Source organism: Gobius niger (genome assembly GCF_951799975.1).
Source record: "Gobius niger genome assembly, chromosome: 21".
Classification (NCBI taxonomy): domain Eukaryota; kingdom Metazoa; phylum Chordata; class Actinopteri; order Gobiiformes; family Gobiidae; genus Gobius; species Gobius niger.
The window spans coordinates 16120631-16142048 of NC_136872.1; the positions used below are offsets into that span (position 1 = coordinate 16120631).

Below are 21418 nucleotides of genomic sequence, written 5' to 3' on the forward strand. Positions count from 1 at the left end.
TGACCCCGCTCTCAACAAGCACTTGTTCTTTTCGTCATTATTTTTTAGAGATTTATGGATTATTCAACAATATCTGCAATAAAATAAATGCTTTTAATTGGATGAAATGTTACACAGTGTGGCTTTAAATGCATCACTAAAGGATAAATTATTGCTGAACAAAGTCAATTACAGACGACTTCTAGTGCCACCAGTAGGACATGTACTATTGCATGAAGATTTGACTATATTATTTATAACAGTAAGCATTTTTTTCTAATGAATGTTCAATCTTTCCATAAACAATGAGTAAAAAAACACAACAAAAGTACAACAAAAATACAACGTCATTTTTGTTTTCTCTCATGAAGAAGCACTTGTTAAACAGGGATCCACACTGTGCTCCTTTTCTTCTTATTTTCACAACAACATTTCGAAACCTCAAATCTGGACGCTATTTTATCCATTAGTGAACAAATAAAAAACACTGTAGCTGTTTTACTGAATAGCATAGGTATTCTTTTGTACGCATCAGACATTTTGGCGGCGATACATATAATTTCTATGGACAAGGACGTCGCGCAACGAGGCACAACGTTTGAAAAGGTGCAACCCACAGCGGCCATGTTGTTTACACTGAAACTGAATGAGCTGCTCAATGAATTATCACCACTGCCCACAATGTGTCTGCTGGAATTTAAAAGCCAATTTATGATGGACCCTGAGATTGAAATGTATCATGCTATAAAAACCTTTTTTGAGATAAGCCCATGAGCGCTCACCCTTTTTGTGAATTTGTAAAAGACACAACCATGACTTTGCTTCCGACTCAAATCTCACAGAACTAGGCTAGATTCTGTAACAAATAGTGGCTTTGCACCTATTGTACAAAAGGGAAAGATGGTCTCAAAAAATGTGGGTAAAGAATCTGAAAGAAGTCTGTAGTTTGATTTGTATTCAAAAAGCAAACCACAATGACATTTTTTTCTGTAAGCCCATAAGCACTCTCTCTCTCTCTTTATGAATTTGTAAAATCTAACTTGGTAACAACTTTACATAGAACTTGCAAACTTCCAAATATCACAGAAGGTTTTCATCCATTAGATTTCATTGAGTAAAACTTCTGTATGCTCCAGGAATTTGAAAAGAGGCCAAAATCAGAGAACAAGGACATCACAGCCACAGGCACATCAATAAAGATATAACCGACAGTGTCTCTGGTGTTTTCACTGATAATTAGGCCTTTTGAATAAACTACAACCACAGCCCATACAAGTCTTTAAAAAGATGGTGCATGTGTAGGAAGGAGCATGATATTGTCAATATGGGAATCTTTAACCCAAGAGTTTGCATTTGTGCAAAATAATGTTGCTTGAGCAAACCTTGATCGTTCCTGCACAAAAGTCCAACACCTTTTGTTAACTTTACTTTGTCCTTTAGCAACAAAACATTCCCATTGTTGCCCAAGGACACACACACGTTTTATTTATACAATGTAAATAAAAGATACATGCAGCAAGAAACGCTTTAACTTTCACATTTCCATTTAATCCGTAAATAATAGAAAGAGAGAGAGAGATGTTTTCTTCTTTTGACGACACCTTGTGAAGTAGGCATTGACTTCTTTGAACAGTTATTGAAGCAGAATTTATATTGAGCCTCAAACTGCCTTTAAAGGGGCGTAGATACAGACGGCATTTCTGGAATCGCCCATGGTCATGTTTGAAAACAGTTAAGGGGGAAAACAATTTGAAGAAAAATCGAAACTTTCTCTAATTATTCAAAAACTACTTTAACAAACGATGTATTATGAATATAGTTTTTTACTAAATAAAGATACAAGGACAAGGAGAGGAGCAAAGTGGTTCAACAGCCCATAAATACGTTAAAAAAAATGGAGAATGCTGACATGATGCTACGTGTTAGCATTGTGCTAATGCTAACTCTAGCTAGGGCTTGCTATGACTGCCGTTTTTTCACTTCTACAGAACAATCTACTGTTAGAAAATATCCATGACAGTGGCGCAGATGGTAGAGCGGGTCGTCTCATGATCAGGGGTTCGAATCCCACCTCCTGAAAGTGCACACTGTCGTTGTGTCCTTGGGCAAGACACTTCACCCACATTGCCCCCAGTGTCTGCATACATGAGAGTATGAATGAGAGTATGAATGGGTGAGTGGATCCTTGCTGTAAAGCGCTTTGAGTGCCTTATGTAGGTGGAAAAGCGCTATATAAGTTGAGACCATTTACCATATGGACCTGATTTACACTTGACTCTATTTGTATGTGATAAATACGTTTATATTCCACCAGAAAATGGCTAAAAAGTGTGAAAAATTGTGTTTCCCAAAAGATTCTATTTTCCCCCTCGGCGAAGCCACGCCCCCTTCAAAGACGAAATGCCATCTGTAACTTTTTATGCAGAACACAAAGTTGATATTTGTGTGTATTTGACCTGGTAGAGACCCAGCAGATGAATGAGTGATCTCTACAACGCTCCAGGATCAATTGTTTTGTAGGTTTTGTGGTGAGAGGGTCCGTCAGCAGTGAAAACCTTCCAAACAATTGATCCTGAAGCGTTGTAGAGATCACTCATTCATCTGCTGGGTCTCTACAAGGTCAAATACACACAAATATCATCTTTGTTTACCGCATTAAAAGTTGTATAATGCCCCTTTAAAGACACATCTAGATCTAGCCAGACCTATTGCAGATCTGCAGTGTACGGCTTTGAAATTGCAGCATTTTCTTTGTAGAAGGTAAACTCTTTGAAAGCGGGTAAATGAATAAATCATGAATGAGGGAATGAAAATTTGAGTTTGTGCATTATTAAGCGATGGCATCAACATCAGCAGCAGCATCTTTAGCCCGAGTGATTACCCACAATCCCCTGGCAGCTGGAGGTCGTGAACTTTTGATCACAGATGCTAAAAGTGCACGGAGAGACTTACAGAGTCGGCTTTAGCGATGCTGAGTGACAATGATCTTGCTGCGCATAGACAGTTGGAGTACTCAGGAGACCACATTCACCGAGAGAAGAGCTAGTTTTATCTTTATGCTAAAAAAAAACAAGAACATACTGTTTAGGAGAGAAATGTGACCGCGGTGGGGTTTACCAGCAAACAGCATTATCAATATGGCCACATGAACAAGGGTTTCTATTGAAAATCTATCGGACAGTACAAACTAAATATGCATCCACTCTAAATGCACTACATAAACACATACAACTAAGATAAAGTTCCCCTTTTCAAAGTCGTGACCGAGGGGAGTGTCCAGGCGTAGATTCCCACTTCCTTCCTTCATAATGAGCACAAGATCAACACAAGTTTTTGGTCAGTGCTGGAATTTGCTGCTACTTACTTACTGACTCTTTCAGGGTGATCACACTACTAGCCGCCATGATGTGGACCCAAGAAGATGACTATTCATGTTCAGGTAGGACGGTGCTGTTCAAAATAAAAATGTTTAGTTGTTTTAGTAATCTAGATCAGGGTTCGGCAATTAATTTTCATAAGGGGCCACATGAGAAGCCTGTATTGAGTCGGAGGGCCGCACAAACTATAACTCGAACTTATTCTGCTCAACTTTATCCTATTGTGCATTACACTAAATTGTTTATTTTGAATAGCCAGGGTCCATGAACAAAAGCTCCAAAATAAAAATGTTTTGATTGGGAAAATACTATTGAGGAAACTTTTTTCAATAAATGAATAATAATAATCCTGGCAGGAATGTAGCCTCATAATAACGGCTTGTATTGCACGTTACAAGCCTGTGTCACAAGTTTCTGCTCCACTGTAGTCATTATATATTCACTCCACACTCTGTGGTGGTAAGCTGCTATTGTAGCCACAGCCACCCAGGGGCAGATTGTCCATTCCCCAGGGGCAGACTGTCCATTTCCCACGTGGCTACAATGTGTTGTTTATATCCTGATCTCTCATTATGTGCTGGACATGTGTGGAATTCTTTCCTTTTATTTGTATTTATACCATGGTCTGGGTGAATACTCCATTCTGACTGGCTGGAGGGTGTCCGTTAAAAAGTGATAATGTAGTACCAAGCCCGGCAACAGTTAAATACCAGTTAAATCACCTTCAGTCCACTGCAGCTGTTTCCGTAGTAACGATAGACAATTGAGCTGGAACTAGCTTCCTGGTAAAACTGATTAAAAAGTGAAATAACTCCTGCCCAGGACTTAAAATCTTTTTCAAAAAAATAAGCAAACAGTCCCTAATGAACAGTTTTCACAGCTTCGCGTCGTCCAGTTATTTCTGATAATGGACACCTCTTCATGCATTATCCCTTACTCAAGCTGCCCCCTAGTGGCTGGAGTGAGCTTTCTGGTAATTTCTTTAAAAAATCCTAACTCCGCACAGGAATGAGCTCGAGACATACTTTTTTCTGACACACTCAATTTATGCTCTACAAGTCGCAGGCCGGATTGAATCATCTTCTGGGCTGGAAGTGGCCCGCGGGCCGGAGTTTGCCCAGGTCTGGTCTAGATTATCACTTTTTATGCACGTTTTTAAAATGTATTGAAAACGGCACACTGGTATACAGTATCAGCATTGGCCATAAAAAACTCATATGGATCAATCTCATTTCAGTTAGCTATTGTTTTTATTTTTTGGTATTATTATTATTATTATTATTATTATTATTATTATTATTATTATTATTATTATTATTATTATTATTATTATTATTATTATTATTATTATTATTATTATTATTATTATTATACACTTGTTATACATTACCCCCTGGTTTTCTCTTAACTCTCACTTTTGACTGTTGATTTTCCCTTCTGTTTTGCCTCATTGTTGCGATATCCTTTTGTCTCTTTGTGCGATATCCTGCTTTGCTCTCAGCTTTGTGGCCTTTAGACTGGTTTTCCTCCGCCGCACCACTTCAGGCCCATTGTAAAAAAGCATCCATTAACATCCGTGAACTCTTCTGTTTCGCTTTTTCCACCGTCTTTTTTCTTCTCTGTTCGCAAACCCCACACGTACAGCTCTCATGGCTCTCAGGCTTTAGCTCAGCTTTGCACAAACCGTGTCATATGGTTGTTTGTCTTTCTTTATCTTAGCCTCCCATCTACTCTATTGGCCTATAGTTGAAACTTAGCTCTAATGCACCGCCAAGGACAGTGCGTCGGCGCCACATCTTGTAGCCAATATCGCAGCTTGGCTTTCTTCTCTTTCATTGCCTGCATTTTCTTTCACCCTCCTTTTTTTTTTTTTCTTTTCGATCCATTCGTGGTGCGCGGTTGAAAATTATGATTACATATTTCTGCCACAGAGTCTGACGGAGAGAGCGGCTCCGAAGATGAGGGACAAATGCAGGTACGAGTCTGTCAGAGCGAGCGTGAAGACTTGATTACGGCAACGTTTCACATGCATTAGTGACATTAGTGACAATCAGAGACGACTACGCTACTATGAATGCAAACGCCACGAATTTTAACGCCATAATAACCTGACCCGAGCTTGATTAGAAAGCCGCGAATGTATTCTGAACGGTTATATTATGTGGCGATAAATGTTTTTATTTGTGATTAGTGCGAGGTCCTGGAGAGGCAGCGAGATGAGGCCAATCAGAAGCTGTCTGAGCTGGAGGAAGGTACGAATGGGGTGTAATTTTTGTTGATACCATTTCAAATGTCTGCCATTGCGGGGTTGGATTGACTGGCCTCTCTTTGTCCACAGTGTCCGGTCAGCTCCTGAAGGAAATGAACGTGCTGGAGATTCAGTTTCAGATCGAGCGGTCGTGCAGGGAGTCTGCAGAGGCGCTGGCTGTCAAGGCATCTCTCATTTTACTCAATACATTAGGGTTTTTCATTTATTTCTTATTTAATTGTTTGTGTATGCATCTAGGGCTGGTTACCATAAAAACAAATTTGATACCAGTACTTTAATGATGCTTGGTTTTCAATACCGATACCTGAGCAATTTTCGATACCCATACTAAAATATTTGTCATGTTAAACTGTAACAGATTAATATTGCTAATTTATTCCTTTTCCTTCCATTTGCATTTGTATTATTTATTTAAGGTGAAACAACCAAGACATATTTTTTTTTGATTTGTTTCCAATTTTATTTGATTTTTTTCCCCAATTTTTGCTAAATTTTTTCTCTTCAGTTTTGATGACCAAGAGCATCAAAACTTGAATATAAAGATTTTATACTTCCTGTTGCTACTTGCTTCCGATACTTTTATTTTTTCGATCCCAGTAGTAACTAGACCTTTCTTCGATACCAGACTGGTATCATTTAAAGGAACTATAAAGAGTTTAAAAATGTTAAAACTAAGTATTTTTATCCCCCTACATGCTCCAGCCATATCTTAATGTGTAGAATGAGCCCAGACCTTTTCATCACAACTGCCTCTAAAATCCTGCACTGTCACTCAAAAAGTTGTTACTTCGGGTCCGAAGTGCCGCCATGCACGAGCTTCATATAGAAGCTGCAGTTATGCGTAAGACCTGAGGTGGCAGCGGTGAGCATAAAATTACCAACTTGCACCTAGTCTCTTTAAAGGGTCTAGATGGGCGGAAACAGAAAGTACACACAGCAAAAAATTACTTAAGCTGCTATTTTAGATGGTATAGTTTTATACAATGTTCCCCTAGTTGCACAGATGTAGGCGATACATTTATTCCCTTAGTGAAGAGGAAAACAAGTAAAAATGTTAAAGCTCTTTTTACTGCACAGTAATGTTATCTCGGTGTGTGATTGTCCCCATGTTGCCTAGGTAACCAGAGAGAACTCGGTGCTGAAGAGGAGGAGCCAGATGCTGCTGCCGCTGATCTCAGAGCTGCCCGAAAACCTCGCCAAAGACCCATCCAAGAAGAAGCTGGTTGAAGACATGACCGCCGCGACCTTTGACCCTGAGCCGGAGGGGCTGATCGAAGGCGACGTGTGTGACGCCGGAGCGACTGGCGAGCCGCTGCTGCAGAGTCAGGCCAAGATCGCAGGTTCAAAACATGCATCTTAAAGTAAAGTTAGTGATGAGAAAGGGCTCTTCTGCCTTTACTCTGAACTTCACCAAATCTAAAATAACCACAACATTTTATGAAAGATACATTTTTACGATAATGGAGTTAGGGTTAGGGTAATTCATAATAATAATTAGCTTTTTAACCCTAGAACACTATTGCCGGGTGTTTTCCCCCTCAAGCAAATACATTTATGTGATTTTCATTATGATGGTTTATCTGAGTGTCATGGGTCTCTGGGTAGCTTCAGCATTGTCTTTGACATCTTTGATGGCCTGGGTATTTCCCTAATCCAAAACCAGGGCCGGATTTATGCAGGCGCTTACAGGGGCTAAGCCCAGGGGCCCAGCAGGTTGAAGGGCCCATGGGCATACGGAGAAAAATGCGTGCTCAGTGCAGGCTGTACACAAGTGCTCTCTCTCTTTGCATTTATCAGATGATTTTTTTTTACCCAAGAATAAACCAGGACTAAGCCAGGACTAAACCAGGACTAAGCCAGGACTAAACCAGGACTAAGCCAGGACTAAGCCAGGACTAAACCAAGTTGACACGGAGAAAAAATATGTACCTGTTGGTCTGTTAAAATGCACCAAAATGCACCATTAAAGTAAAAAAAGACCTCTGTGGGAGGACCCCCAGACCCCCCTTTTAAATGTGTCCCACCACCAGACTGGCAGCAGTAAAGGTTCTTACGCGAGGGCTACGGAGCTAAAATTGGGTTCATTATGTTAAACTGTTTTATTTTTCACAAATTTGGAAAACTTACGCATGTTAAAATAAAAAATAAAAATAATTTATCCTTTCATTGTAGAGAGAGAGAAATCCGACAGACAGACATACAGTACATGTACAGATGTTGTTAAGGCACTATATAAATAAATATTGATTGACTAGGGGGGCCTGAAAAAACTTTAGTCCCGGAGCCCATTTTACTTAAATCCGGCCCTGTCCAAAACACACTTTTTCCTACGGGCACATGTTAGGGTGATTTTCACCCAGCGATAGTGATAGAAGGTAGCGTGGGGTTAATGTATTTAATCAGGCAATCTTGTTCCCTTTCAAGTCTGACATTCAGGTCTGCCACATTTATTTTGCCGACTTCAACTACAGCTTTGCTCCTGTCGCAGGGTTCGGTGTCTCTGGCCTCCCAGCAAGTGAGGAACACATAGTTGTTTTAGTCAGGTGGTCATTTATACCCATTTAAAATATGGCATATTTTGTTTCTCTCTCCTGCGGCTTTTTGTGCCAAGGACACTGAGCCTTCACCAGTCTCACATATCCCAGGAATGGATGGACCAAAAACCAAGTTTCCATCTTCATTATTTTATTTTTTAGGAATTTTTTGTTCCCAAATTCCTAATTTTCCAGTAATTTTGGAGCATTTTTATCTGGTCCCCTCATGATGCTTTTCTTTCATTTTATAAGACATGACACAGTTTAATATAAAAGAACACAACTCATGTATTGTCATGTTTTGATAGAGTTTTTAAGTACTTTTCATCGGTTATTATCTCAGGTAAAAATCACCCCACCTGTGTGATAGGGTTCTAGGGTTAAAGCCACACTGAGCGACTTCACAGGTAAATATGTCGCTACATCATTACAGTACAGTAATTTAACACACCGTGCAACAGCTCTTGATCTTTTAGACACAGACTTTGCTATTTTTTGCAAGAGGTTATCAAAATAAAGCATTTGGGAGACAAAGTAGTAGACAAAGAATTAGAATTGCTGATTGTTCCTCGTGAATCCCGAATGTCATTCAGGAACCAAAACAGGAACCAAGAAGCTCATGTGATTTAGGTCTGACTAATTTCTGTTTCTGCAGAAGCATGACTCGCAGAAATGAAATAGTTGTGTGTGGGAGGGCTCACCCGTAGTTGTTTCAGTTCTGGGAAACCTTCACCACACACAGCAGCTATTACTTTGAACTGTCAGGGCTAATTTCACAAACTATGGACGAGCTAAAAGTTTGTATAGGTGAAAATGAGAATCTGTACACTGCGTTCCAAATTATTATGCAAATGACATTTTTCTAAGATTTTCTAAATTGTCAACTCAAATGACAGGCAGCATAAGCTGCTGTTTGGATGAAAACTTCCTCCCACCCTCATAGATGTTTTGCTTGTTGATGTTCCAAAGGTTCTCAATAGGGTTGAGGTCAGGGGAGGAGGGGGTCCACATCATGAGTTTCTCTCCTTTTATGCCCATAGCAGCCAGTGATGCAGAGGTATTCTTTACAGCAGGACATGGTGCGTTGTCATGCATGAAGATGATCTTGTTAGGGGAAAGCACGGCTCTTCTTTTTGTACCACAGAAGAAAGTGGTCAGAAACTCCACAATTTGCAAGCCTCTGGAAGGTCCTACACGTTGATGTTCGGGAGACTCCAGAGACACCAGCAGCTTCAAATACCTGTTTGTTGCTTTGTAGCTGCTGTTCTCTTAATCTGATGTATTTGTCTGGCAGAAAATGTCCTCATTGTGCCTTTATCTGCTGAAATGCGTGTGTAAACTGAATCAACATTACAATGATTAGGCTTAATCTTTCACGAAATATCGAAGGTTTTCATACCTAGACCAAGGCGTTCAACGATTTCACGCTTTTCATCAGCAGAGAGATCATTTTTCTTTCCCATATTGCTTGAAAATGATGATCTGCTTAATAATGTGAAACGTCCTTTTTCAGTAGTTTTTCCCTTAACTGGGCTTAACCTGACAACTAATCATCACAGGCGTCTGAGATTAATGTCAGTGATTCAAAGAGCCCTGAGACACAATACCATCCATGACATTCATTGATTTTTTTTTTTTTTTTTACCTTTTTGACACTGAAATACAATTTGCATAACAATTTGGAACACAGTGTTTTTGACTAAACACCAAAAACACGACTTGTCTTCTTTTTTTATGCATTTGCAGAGCTTCAGGCGTCTGTGGATGGACTTCTTGCTGAAAAACTACAGCTGGAAACCCAAGTGGAGCTTTTGACCAGAGAGCAGGCAACACTCAGAGAGCAGGTACCGGAGCGAACGTGAAAACATAATAATGATCGTGCCGTTATCGACGTCTATTGTGATGGTTTTCTGTGTTCAGCTGGCAATGGAGGCGCAGGAGAAAGAGGCCATACTGAGGAGGATGAACAGGCAAAGCAAAACCATGAACAAGATAAAACGAGGTGGGTTACATTAGCTGCACGTGCCTGGAAATGGAGTATAATCATGTTGCGTTTGTGGGTTAAACCAACAATGTGCTCTTTGGGTTTTCCGCTTGTCATGCACACATCACACCCTTTCCCCGCGATGATCACGTGACACGCTTGGATTTTGTTTCAGATTGCGAAAAAAGATAAAACAATGAATAGGAATTTCATATATTTTCAAAGGAAAGCTAGTAAATAATAACCCTGGAGGTGGAGGTATGGGGTACTCAGAGTAGTACACAGGACAGAAAAGGCTGGGAAATACAGATGGTTTTACACCAAGTACCATCTTGAGGAATATCTGACCTTCCAAGTACCACCTGGTCGAGGTCAAGTTAAATTCAGGAGGACTACATTATAAACTGGGTGAAAAACATATCATATAAACTAAATTATACCATGGTCTGGGTGAATACTCAATTGTGATTGGCTAACTAGCATGCGTTAAAACTATATAATGCACAGTTAGTCCGGCAACAGTTAAATCACGTTCTATATCTCTCCACTGCAGATACATGCCACAATGAACAGTTTCAGTTTGTTTGACCATGGTAAAATAATAATAATAGTAATAATGCACTTCCTCTGCGCGTTGTGGTGTTCTTGCCTCCACATCATGCATTAAAACTGTATAATGCACGGCTCCTCGTTGTTCAATCCTTACTTAAATGCGTTCCTGAAGCGTAAATGAAATGATTTCTAAATAATACCACCAGTACTGCACGTTATAGAGCCATGGTCTAAATCCGTGGTTCCCAACAGAGCTTTGTCTGGTCAGAGTGTCAGGTTATACAAGTGACATTTGAGCAAATTAAATGGTTAACAATAATCAAATATTGAGGAGTTCAGGTGCATAAAACAATCTGATTTCTGGCATGTCCACACAATAAAGGACTTTTAAGGTATTGGAGTTTTTTTGTGCCCACTTATTTAATTTTGATCCTGAAGAGCACCTGACCTTCTGGGCTACGTATTCCACCCACTGAAGCGATCACTTCACTCCTCTGAAATTAATCCAATTTCAGTTATGTTATTTTAAATAAATGCTTGTTGGCAATTATTTTCATGTTCTGATGCATTTCTGGGGGATACGGTTATGGACTGGGCGGGTGCGGCCTTACAACAGTATGCACTAGGGGGGTTTCAAGGAAAAAAGGTTGGAAACCACTGCTCTAAATAAGCGTACCATTGTTAATTTGACATATTTTACTCCAGCACCTTGAAGCTGTAGTTTTCTCAATGCTTTTCCAATATTAGTTTATACTTAACTTGGAATAAACCAGAGCAAAGTGTGGTTTAAACTGGAAGTCATTTTCAAAGTGAGATTGAAGCCAAAATCAGATTAAGACTTAAGAACCACTGGTTACACTGGAGTTTGTTTTGAAAAAGCTGATCCTCAAATATAGAGAAACCCCAAAACTTGTCTTCTGAAGCGCCTGACAGCAGATGATGATGTTTGCTGTGTGTCGTGCAGTGTCTGAACTGGTCACGGAGGAGTTTACGGAGATGTCTCAGCGGCTGGAGCTGGAGCAGGGCCTGAGGCAGCACGCCGAAGTCTGGGCTGTCCAGGTGCGAACCGCCAACGCACCCCAAACATTCACACCTATTTTACCATCTCTACGCTACACACACACACACACACGGGAAGGAGCGTGACAGGTCGTGCCACGCTGGGGGACGGGGGTGTTAGGTCTGACCTTCAGGCATCTGGGGCGTCCCGACAGAAACGAGGGAGGGGGAGGCCGAGGCCTTTCTGTCAGCTGCTGCTTTATGCGGCGGGACAGGAGAAGCGGTGTCCATTCCTCTGTTTTTCGCGCCAAGGACGAGGTGGAAGTACAACAATACAAATGCTAAATCACCCGTGTTCAAGAAGGTTTTAGGGCAGTTCATTCTTAAGGATATTTTCTTTTTATTGTTGTTATTTTTATTGTTGTGAGTATATTCCTTTCAATCTCTTGAGGAATTTAAAGGGACATTTCAGGATTTTACACAAAGGGTCTCATTTCCTAGTTATCCAGAGTGTTGTTGATTTGTGGATATATTTATATATTTTAATTCATGCAGTCCTTGTATTTGAAGAGTTTAGTGGTGCTAGGCTAGTGCTCGGCTAGTGCATGTCTATGGTAACTAGTAGCCTGCATTAAAAACAGTCTAACCCAAGCACAGTGCACCTGAGGCAAATCACTTATAACACCAGACTACCCATATAAATGTCTGTGTTGACTGAATAATTTTTGAAATACAACCATTTTTCATGCAAGAACTTATATTTGAGCAGCATCAGCTTCCTGGTTGTAGCTACGCAGCGGCGGAGTGATCTGCTCGGTTACCGGATCTACAGTACTTTGTTTACCTGCGGCCGGCATTACTACACCTGGAATTCACAAGGGAGCTTTCTACAAATCAGATATGGCAATGTTTGGAGGACGACCCCATGATTTTGAAGAGGTTTTTAATGCAGGCTACTAGTTACCATAGACATGCGCTAGCCTAGCACCACTAAACTCTTCAAATATCAGGACTGCAGGAATTAAAATTAATAAATATCTCCAGAAATCAATTACACTCTGGACAACTGGGAAATGAGGCCCTATGTGAAAAATACTGAAATATCCCGTTAATATACAACTTGCAATCTGCCATCAAAGCTGACATTTTTCTGGGGTTTCTGGGTTTGACATTGGCCGACAACAACACTTTTCCTTTGCTGTTATTGGATCAAGTTCATTGCGTTTTAGCAGCAATTACACATTGAAAACCCATGCTCTTCCCAGACAGTTTCAACAGAAGTCAGTCCAGATTTATTTTATTGTGTCAATCAGACCTTTGCCCAAAACACTCGCCCACCACCTGCTGATGTGATGAAGCGGTGAACCTCTGTGAAAGACCAGCATTTTTGCTGGATTTCCTTTTTGAGAAGTTGAAGAATTCGTACTTTCTGCATTTTCTCTGACCAGTATTGTTATCCTTCTTTATTTTGTCATTTTGCATTCACCGCTTTCCCTGTCCCACGTCACTCAAACGCCCCTGCACCCTTTCATAGGCGTAAGACAATGCCAATTCATTCGCATACCCAAAACATACACACATTTAGACACTGCGTCCCTGCCCCAGCTGCTCCTATAATAATAAAAGCTTCTTTTTTAACCCCCCCCCCCTCCCAAAAAAAAACATCTCCCCTATCCCCATTTAGCCCCTCCCCGCGGCGTAATTAGCGCTCATCTCTGCCACCGGAGGAGAATAGCGGTCTTTAAGCGCAACCTGCCTTTGCCTGACACCTTTATGTTTTGGGCCCGAGCATATATAGCAATTGTCGCCTTTGTGCGCCACGTCCCGCATTTACCGGACAGGCGCACAATGGGCCGCCTGGCAGGGGTCCTTACCTGTGAAAGGCACCCCCCGACCGTTCGCTCAATTCAGCCCCTTTTTACTCTCAATTCATGTTAAAAGGCCCCCCCTCCGAGCTTGAATGCCTCTTGTATGCACGACCATTTGTGTGTTTTTATCTGTTTTCACAACAAAAACTATTCACACCTTCCTCGCCGGTGGTGTAATGACGCAGGGCCCCCAAAACAGGAAGCAATTTGAACCTTTTTTTTTTGTCACGTCTTTTTGTCTCTTTGTGTGGCGGTGTGTGCGTGTTGTTCTACGCGGTTCTATGCATGAAATAATTAGGCTAATTGGTGTGAGAAAATGCGGGGGTAAGAGGAGACTGCAGGGGAGGGGACGGGGTGATTTGGAGAAAGCGATTGAGACCTAAAAAAACCCCTGCCCCTTTAACCTCGCCTGGACAAGCCAGAAGTGGAAGTTTAAGTGATGCACGTTTCCTGTTTTTACGCCGGGATGACCCCTTTGTGACCTGCTTCGTTACTCATTGAGGCGAAAGTGCCGTGTCATTGGGGATGTGAAGTGAAACACAGCACAAGCAAGGTATAGCTCTGGCCTAAGATGTGTTCAGGGTGGACAAGTCTGATTGTTGATGGGACGGTATTTTTCAGAGGCAAAAGATGTGGGGCCAAGCCTTTCACAGTGTCTGAGGAGATTCACTGCGGGGACTGTATTCAGGCCCCGTGCATGACGATGCCTAAACCTGGGATGTGTATTACAGGTATCATTATGTTGAGTGAACGTTTGACTTTTCACATCACTGTTCATTGCAGTTTTAACCTCTTACCCCCCGCCTTAACCGAGTGCATTTTCCCCAGTTCAGCTTCACCCAAATCCATAAGGTCACAGCCTGTAAGACCTACAAAACCCATGTAAATAGATCTTTTTTCTCACATAGTTGTCACATTTTTTTTTCCCATCGCTTTTTTGTTGGGTTTCCATTAAGTTCTTACCACATTTTCATCAAATTTTGTCACTATTTTGTCCATCGCTTTTTCATCCCTTTTTTGTCACCCTTTTGTTGTGCTTTTGTCACTTTTGCATCGCTTTTTTGTCACGGTTTTGCTGCTTTTTTGTTGCATTTTGATCCTCGCTTTCTTCTCATTTTGTAGCTATTTGGACACTTTTTTTCAAGAAGCTTTTTGGATTTGGGTAAAGCCAAACTGGAGAAAATGTGCTCAGTTCTGGTGGGGGTTAAGAGGTTAAAATAGACATGTTTATTATTTTTTCAGGTAAATAAGACAAGCTTTTTGTGTCGATAGTGTGGATATTACAATTCAACTTTTTTCAAAGTCTTGTATTTGTCAAGGACATACTTGAATAGTATTTTTTACCTATTCAAAAGAAAATATAGGAATTAGTATCATCAAACACAGGCGCTTTCTGCTCGATAATATCATGAATAGTGTAAAATTGTGCCTCAAATAGATTGGAGTCTTTGCAAAAAGCTGCAAAACATCCCAGACGTTTTGCCCAAAGCCTAAAGATGATCTTTTTCTGTTTTATTTCTCATGATTTATGCCGAATCTTGATGTAAATTAGTCCATGTTAGTTCCTTTTCGTATGTGTGTGGGTGTGTGTGAGTGCCCCTGAATGTGGGTTTTATGTTGAATTGTGGCATGTTTTGGAAAATTTGACCAGCGTGTGTCAATGGCCTATTTACTGATGATGGATGAAACCGCGGCGCCTCAATAGACCTATTCCATCTCATTTTTTAGCGTTTAATAGCTTTCATTTCAGATCCATAAAACAAGGTACCATTTTGCAAATACACGTGGTCAAAACAGCTCACAAAGATAACATTGTGAAGCGACGCTAAGCACAATGGGCCCTAATGTTCATTTATACAATTTCTTTTCCCCCCTCATTATTAATAGAAAAGGCCTATTATAAATCAGGTAGCGGTTTGTCTTCAATAAAAGCGCTCTCTTGTGAAAAAGGGTCTTCATTTATCTAAAGCGCAATTATTATTTTCTGTCTTGTTATGTTCGACGTGTCGCACAAAACATACAATCTCCCTTTTTAGCAAAACATGGCTATTTGTCCACCAGCTAAAACGCGCCGTTTGCATTGTCGCCTTTCTTTGCCGAGCGAGTGAGAAACCAAGGCATTGTTCCGTCAAACTTTGCTTTGAAAAGGCACGGCCCGCATTGTGACAACCTCCTGGGGTTCGCAAATGAACACGTCGCCATTCAGATCCCACTTTATTCCGCTCTAATTGTACCATTTGTGTGTGTTTTTACCGCTATTTTCAAGATAATCATAATGCTTTGTTTAAATTTCTTCTCTTCAATTGGACACTTTCTTTGGTTTCAGATGCTAGAAGCAGAGAAAAGAAAGGCTGCTCCAGTGGCGAGCCACGAGGCCAGTGTCCGGCTGGAACAAGCCTTTGAGCAAATATCTCAAACCAGCAACGCTTTGAGTGACATACGGTGCTTCTACCAGATGCAGGTTTGCATTTTGTTGAGATGTGGTTCTCATTTGGTGGCTTTGGGGCACAAAAGTTCAACGTACAATGCAGCATAAGCTCTCGCCTCGCAGCAAAAAGGTAATCAAGTTCGATTCCCGCAACAAAGAGGGCTTTTCTATGTAGAGCTAGGATAAGATAGATGGTTATTTTTGGTCCAGCCAGGGGGCGCTCTAGATTCTGAAGCTTTCCTTGTTAATTAAACATTCAATAATTATCACCTTAAATCGATATTTCAGAATTTCTGACACAGGGCCTCATTTCCTAGTTATCCAAAGTGTTGTTGATTTCTGGAGATATACATTTTTTTCAATTCATGTAGTTGTTATATTTGAAGAGATTAGTGGTGCTAGGCTAGTGCTAGGCTAGTGCATGTCTATGGTAACTAGTAGCCTACATTAAAAACAGTCTGACCCAAGCACAATAAACCTGAGGTAAATCACTTATAACACCAGACTACCCATATAAATGTCTGTGTTGACTGAATCACTTTTGAAATATAACCATTTTGCATTTAAAAGAACTTCAGCTTCCTGGTTGTAGCTACGCAGCAGCGGAGTGATCTGCTAGGTTACCGGATCTAGTTTGTGTACCTGCGGCCGGCATTACTACACGTGGAATTCACAAAGGAGCTTTCTACAAATCAGATATGGCAACGTTTGGAGGACGACCCCATGATTATGAAGAGGTTTTTAATGTAGGCTACTAGTTACCATAGACATGCACTAGCCTAGCACTAGCCTAGAACCACTAAACTCTTCAAATATAAGGACTGCATGAATTAAAATATATATATCTCTCCAGAAATCAACAACACTCTGGATAACTAGGAAATGAAGCCCTATGTCAAAAATCCTGAAATATCCCTTTAATGTGGCGGAGGGATTTGAGCGCCCGAATGATCCTGGGAGCTCTGTTGTCGGGGCAGGGTCTCCCATGGCAAACAGGTCCTAGTGGACGGGTCAGACAAAGAGCGGCTCAGAAGCCCCTTATGAGAGTAAAGGCAAGACTTAAATGCAGTGAATCAAGACCAAAACAAGGCTGAAGCTGAGTAAAAACTATTGAAGTTACGATGCCTTTTATAATAACATTGCAAAAACAATCATTATTAAATTGTCGACAAGGCCTTATTCATACACACAGCAATTCAAAATGCTTCACGGCTGCATAGAATTACAAGGAAGCAGATCAAATCCATAAAACATAAAAATGCATTAATTGCAGTAGAAAGCAAGAGTGCAGATAAAGACTTGCACGGGTAAAAAGAACTGTTTTCACCGCCCGACTCACAATCATTTTGTGTAGTGCCTAGACCTGGAGTGAGACTAGTTTGGGGTAAATGCTTCTTCTGTTGAGTCCCAAAACGTATACATCACACTGGTCGAAATTCAAGCGAAATAAATGTTGTCCTTGGGCTATTACTGGCGATTTATTAAAAGTTTTAAATTCATTCAAGTCCCATTTTCCTCCCGTTTGAGAACCACTAATGTAGACATGTAAAAAGCATAATTTTGTCTCTTTTTCAGGTGCGTATTACAAAGAGTACAGTGTTTATTTATGCAGGGAGCCCAGAGTTCAAATGATGCGGAGGAAGTGGCCTTGAGATGTGAGCTGCAGGTTTTGAAAGAGAAGCTAAAAACCTGTGAAAATGAGAAGAACGCTTTGGAAACACAACTGACTGAGGCCAGCGGTAAAGTCACACGTCTCCAACAAGAAGGTGGTTTACTGTAATATTCTTCTCATTGAAACAAATAGAGGAATAGACTCTGCAGAAATGAAGACAATAGGTGTCCGTTTTCGTAACAATGAGGATGTTTTGTTTCCTGTTTGTTGAAGTCAAGAAGTTTCGAGACTCTCAGGAGACGATTGTGTCCAGAGATGAACCAGAGGAAGAGAAACCTCATGTCGGGGTTTCTCCTCCTCCACCTCCGCCTCCTCCACCACCTCCACCACCTCCACCTTCTGCTGTTGTTGAGTATGTGTCTGTACAGGCCCTAACAGAAGAGAAATTATACAGGACTTATGCTAAATGAATTGTTCACTTATCAAATGTGTACGTTGACTAGTACTTCACGATATTCAGGCAGGTTTGAGTAGGGCTGGGTACCAGTACTTTAACGATACTTGGTTCTCGATACCGATACCTGAACGATACTCTTTCCTAAAATATTTATTTATTTATTATTATTTATTTCTAGAGCCAGAAAACAGAACAATAATGTGTGGAAGATCTGCACATTTACAATATATTTACAATAAAAATGGGAGGAAATTTGGAGAAATTGTGGCAAAAATAATTGTGTAAAAAAAATACAAATGGGTGAAAATTTGGGAATAAATTTGGAACACATTGGGGGGAAAATGGGGAAAATGAAAAAAAAATGGGGGGAAATAGGGATAATATTACTTTAAAAATGTGGGCAAAAATGAAAGAAAAATGGGAAAAATAAAGGGGGGAAAAAAATAGAAATGGGGCAAAAATGGGCATCATTTTTTGAACCAACAGCATCAAATCTTGGATCTTAAAGGGACTATACAGTGTTTAAATTATGTATTTTCCTCCCCCTACATGTTCCAGCCATGTCCTAATGTGTAGAATGAGCTCAGACTTGTTCACCACAACTGCCTCTAAAATCCTGCACTGTCGCTCAGGGGGCCCGATCTTGTGCATCAAAACAGAGACAATAGCGTGACATTTTGCGCTCAGTAGGAGCACTTTGTGATCTTGCCACTCCAGACTTAGCGCATTTAAGTGGGTGGAGACACACACATTTTCCTCCAACCAGATCGACTCCGCGTCCAGGAGAGTGGTTGTGTGGGGTGAACATGTGCTTTTGTTTTGCTTCGCGTTCACGCCAACCGCGGGCCGATCCGCGCCACAGCGGACGCTGTAGCTCTTTTTCTCTCGAGAAGTGAACATGGTTAAGCTCACGATGGGGTAAATAAAGTTTTTAGTTTGACCTGTTAGAGCCTAAGGCTTAAGAAAGAACGCAAGACAGTGCAATGTAAACGAGGAAGTGAATGTCAGCCGTGTTTCCATCAGTGCAGTCACCTCCTCTTGTGGCGCCCCATCACAGGTGGCGGAGGCGAATGGCACATATAGCGCCGCCACTCGGAAAATAATTCGCCAAGAGCCTGCGCCGCCCCGTGCGCCGCCACAAGATCTGGCCCAGAAAGTTGTTACTTCAGGTCCGAAGTGCCGTCATGCACGAGCTTAATATAGAAGGTGCAGTTACACGTATGGCCTGAGGTGGCAGTAGTGAGTATAAAATGGCCAACTTGCATCTCGTCCCTTTAAGATTAAAGATTTCTTTTTCGGTATCTCCTTTCGACACCAGTAGTACCTAAACTTTCTTTCCAATACCATACTGGTATTGCTTAACGGTACCCAGCCCTTGGTTTGAGTACATGTAATCTTCTTTAACGATTCTTTGACTGCTGACCACAATTAGCAAAGCAAATCTATATGTCACAGTATACAAAAAATAATTGCCTGTCTTGTGGTTGTTGCTCTTTTTATTCCTGCTCGTAGCACACTTGAATTAGCAAAGCAAAGAAAGAAAGCTGCAGCCTCAAAAAGTGACCCAAATAGTGAGTAAAAAAATGTAAAGAGGCTTAACAGGCAACAAAACTATGAGTTATATTTGACGTTTTTTTTTTTAGACGGGACAGCCACTGCAGACATGAAATCAAAGGCAGTGGATGAAATGATGGAGCGAATTAAGAAAGGGGTGATCCTGAGACCTACCAACCCAGTGCTGGTCAGTGTAGTGCAGTATCAGGTTAACCCGAGGGATTTTGCTTTAACATCTTTATATCTTTCTTTATAGGATGATGATAGCGCTTGGAAGGTAAATAACGAACCTCATGTTACAATTTGTTTTGAAAATTATCTTAATAATAATTGTTTTTGTGCAGGATCAAAGGAGTGACAACAGAAAATCTGCCATTGTTGAACTTAAAGGAGTCCTGGTAATGCACTCATACAAATTGACTGAGTAATTGTAGTAATTGCTTTTTCTTTCTGTGTTTAATTATGTCTATTTGGTCAGAGCAACCTGAAGCTGAAGCCTCGCCGCAGAGTGTCGTCCAGGCGAGGCAAAAACGTGGGTGAGGCCGAGCTCCTGTCTGTGCTGCAGAGGAGAAGGAGAGTCATGGGAGACGGCTGTGAACCAATGGGGTCTGCACAGGCTCAAAGTACACAAGCTACTTTCACTTAAATACTCTCTCACTTGTAGTGCTTGTCGTCTTCCAGTCTCTTAACCATTTGCTTTCTCTGTTTAGATCAACCAACCACTGTAAAGCCTGATGTTCCCTGGTTCAATGAGAGCGGATCCGCGCCTGTGCTTCGAAGACTCAAACAAAACCGAGACCAGCGCGATTCACGCATCAGAGCTTCAACGCTGACGATAAACCCGGACAATCCTCCGCCATAACAGCAAGAGATATCACTTCTTGTGTTGTCTTTCGACCACAATGCACCAAAGTGGCTCGTTCTTAGTCAATTGCACTTGATGAAGGACATTATGTATTTAACTGTGAAAACAATCAATAGGAAAATGCACTGTGTTTTGTGTATCGTATCGGTAATTACAGGGAAATAGCTGTCGTCTACAGTAAAGGCTCACAGAGACTTGCCAATATTAGGTTCAAAGCCAAAATGGGGCAACATGTCCTCTGAGGCAGCACTATAGGAAAAGCAGCTTATTCAACCATGTACTTTTAAATGACCCTTGTGAAAGTATTAATGTTGCAACAGTAGCAGTAGCAGTGGTAGTAGTAGGAGAATATTTCAAGACGTAGTTACAGGACCACTTTTAGACCGGTGTTTTGGATTGAGGGAACAGGGCAGAATTGATTGAGGCAATACAAAGAAAGTTCCTCCATCTCATCCCTAATACTTATTTCTCTGACCATTTGTTGATTGATATTACGTAGGTTGCTTGTTTCTGTTCTAAATTATACAATTTATACAAATCAAATAGTTGTCTTTTTGATTTTCAAAAAAGTTTGACTTTAAGAGACTATACAAGTTTAAAAATGTTAAAATTATGTGTTTTCCTCCTCCTACATGTTCCAGCCATGTCCGTCATGCACAAGCTTAATATGGAAGGTGAAGTTACACGTTTGGCCTGAGGTGGCAGTAGTGAGTATAAAATAGCCAACTTGCATCTAGCTCCTTTAAAGGAACTAGATGCAAGTTGGTCATTTTTATACTCACTACTGCCACCTCAGGTCTTATGCGTAAGTGCAGGTTCTATATTAAAGCAGTACTAAGTAATTCTTGCCCCTAGAGGCCATAAGCGCAACTACAGGTGTTGTCGCAAGTTGCGTTTTTTTTTAACATATTAATTGTCCTTGAGAGTAAATACGACGCTG

General features: G+C 40.9%; 1 protein-coding gene across 1 annotated transcript; it reads left to right on the forward strand.

The window, feature by feature from the left end:
- Positions 1-3305: 3305 nt before the first annotated feature.
- On the forward strand, positions 3306-20987 carry shtn2 (shootin 2). The gene is made up of 17 exons (XM_079580046.1): positions 3306-3418; positions 5288-5331; positions 5548-5608; positions 5695-5789; positions 6743-6965; positions 9906-10003; positions 10080-10161; positions 11660-11754; positions 15889-16023; positions 17603-17756; positions 17876-18014; positions 19515-19630; positions 19703-19800; positions 19870-19890; positions 19958-20011; positions 20092-20236; positions 20324-20987. The coding sequence occupies exons 1-17, from the start codon at positions 3382-3384 to the stop codon at positions 20473-20475; spliced, it is 1749 nt and encodes a 582-aa protein (XP_079436172.1). The 5' UTR covers positions 3306-3381; the 3' UTR covers positions 20476-20987.
- The last annotated feature ends 431 nt before the right edge of the window (positions 20988-21418 follow it).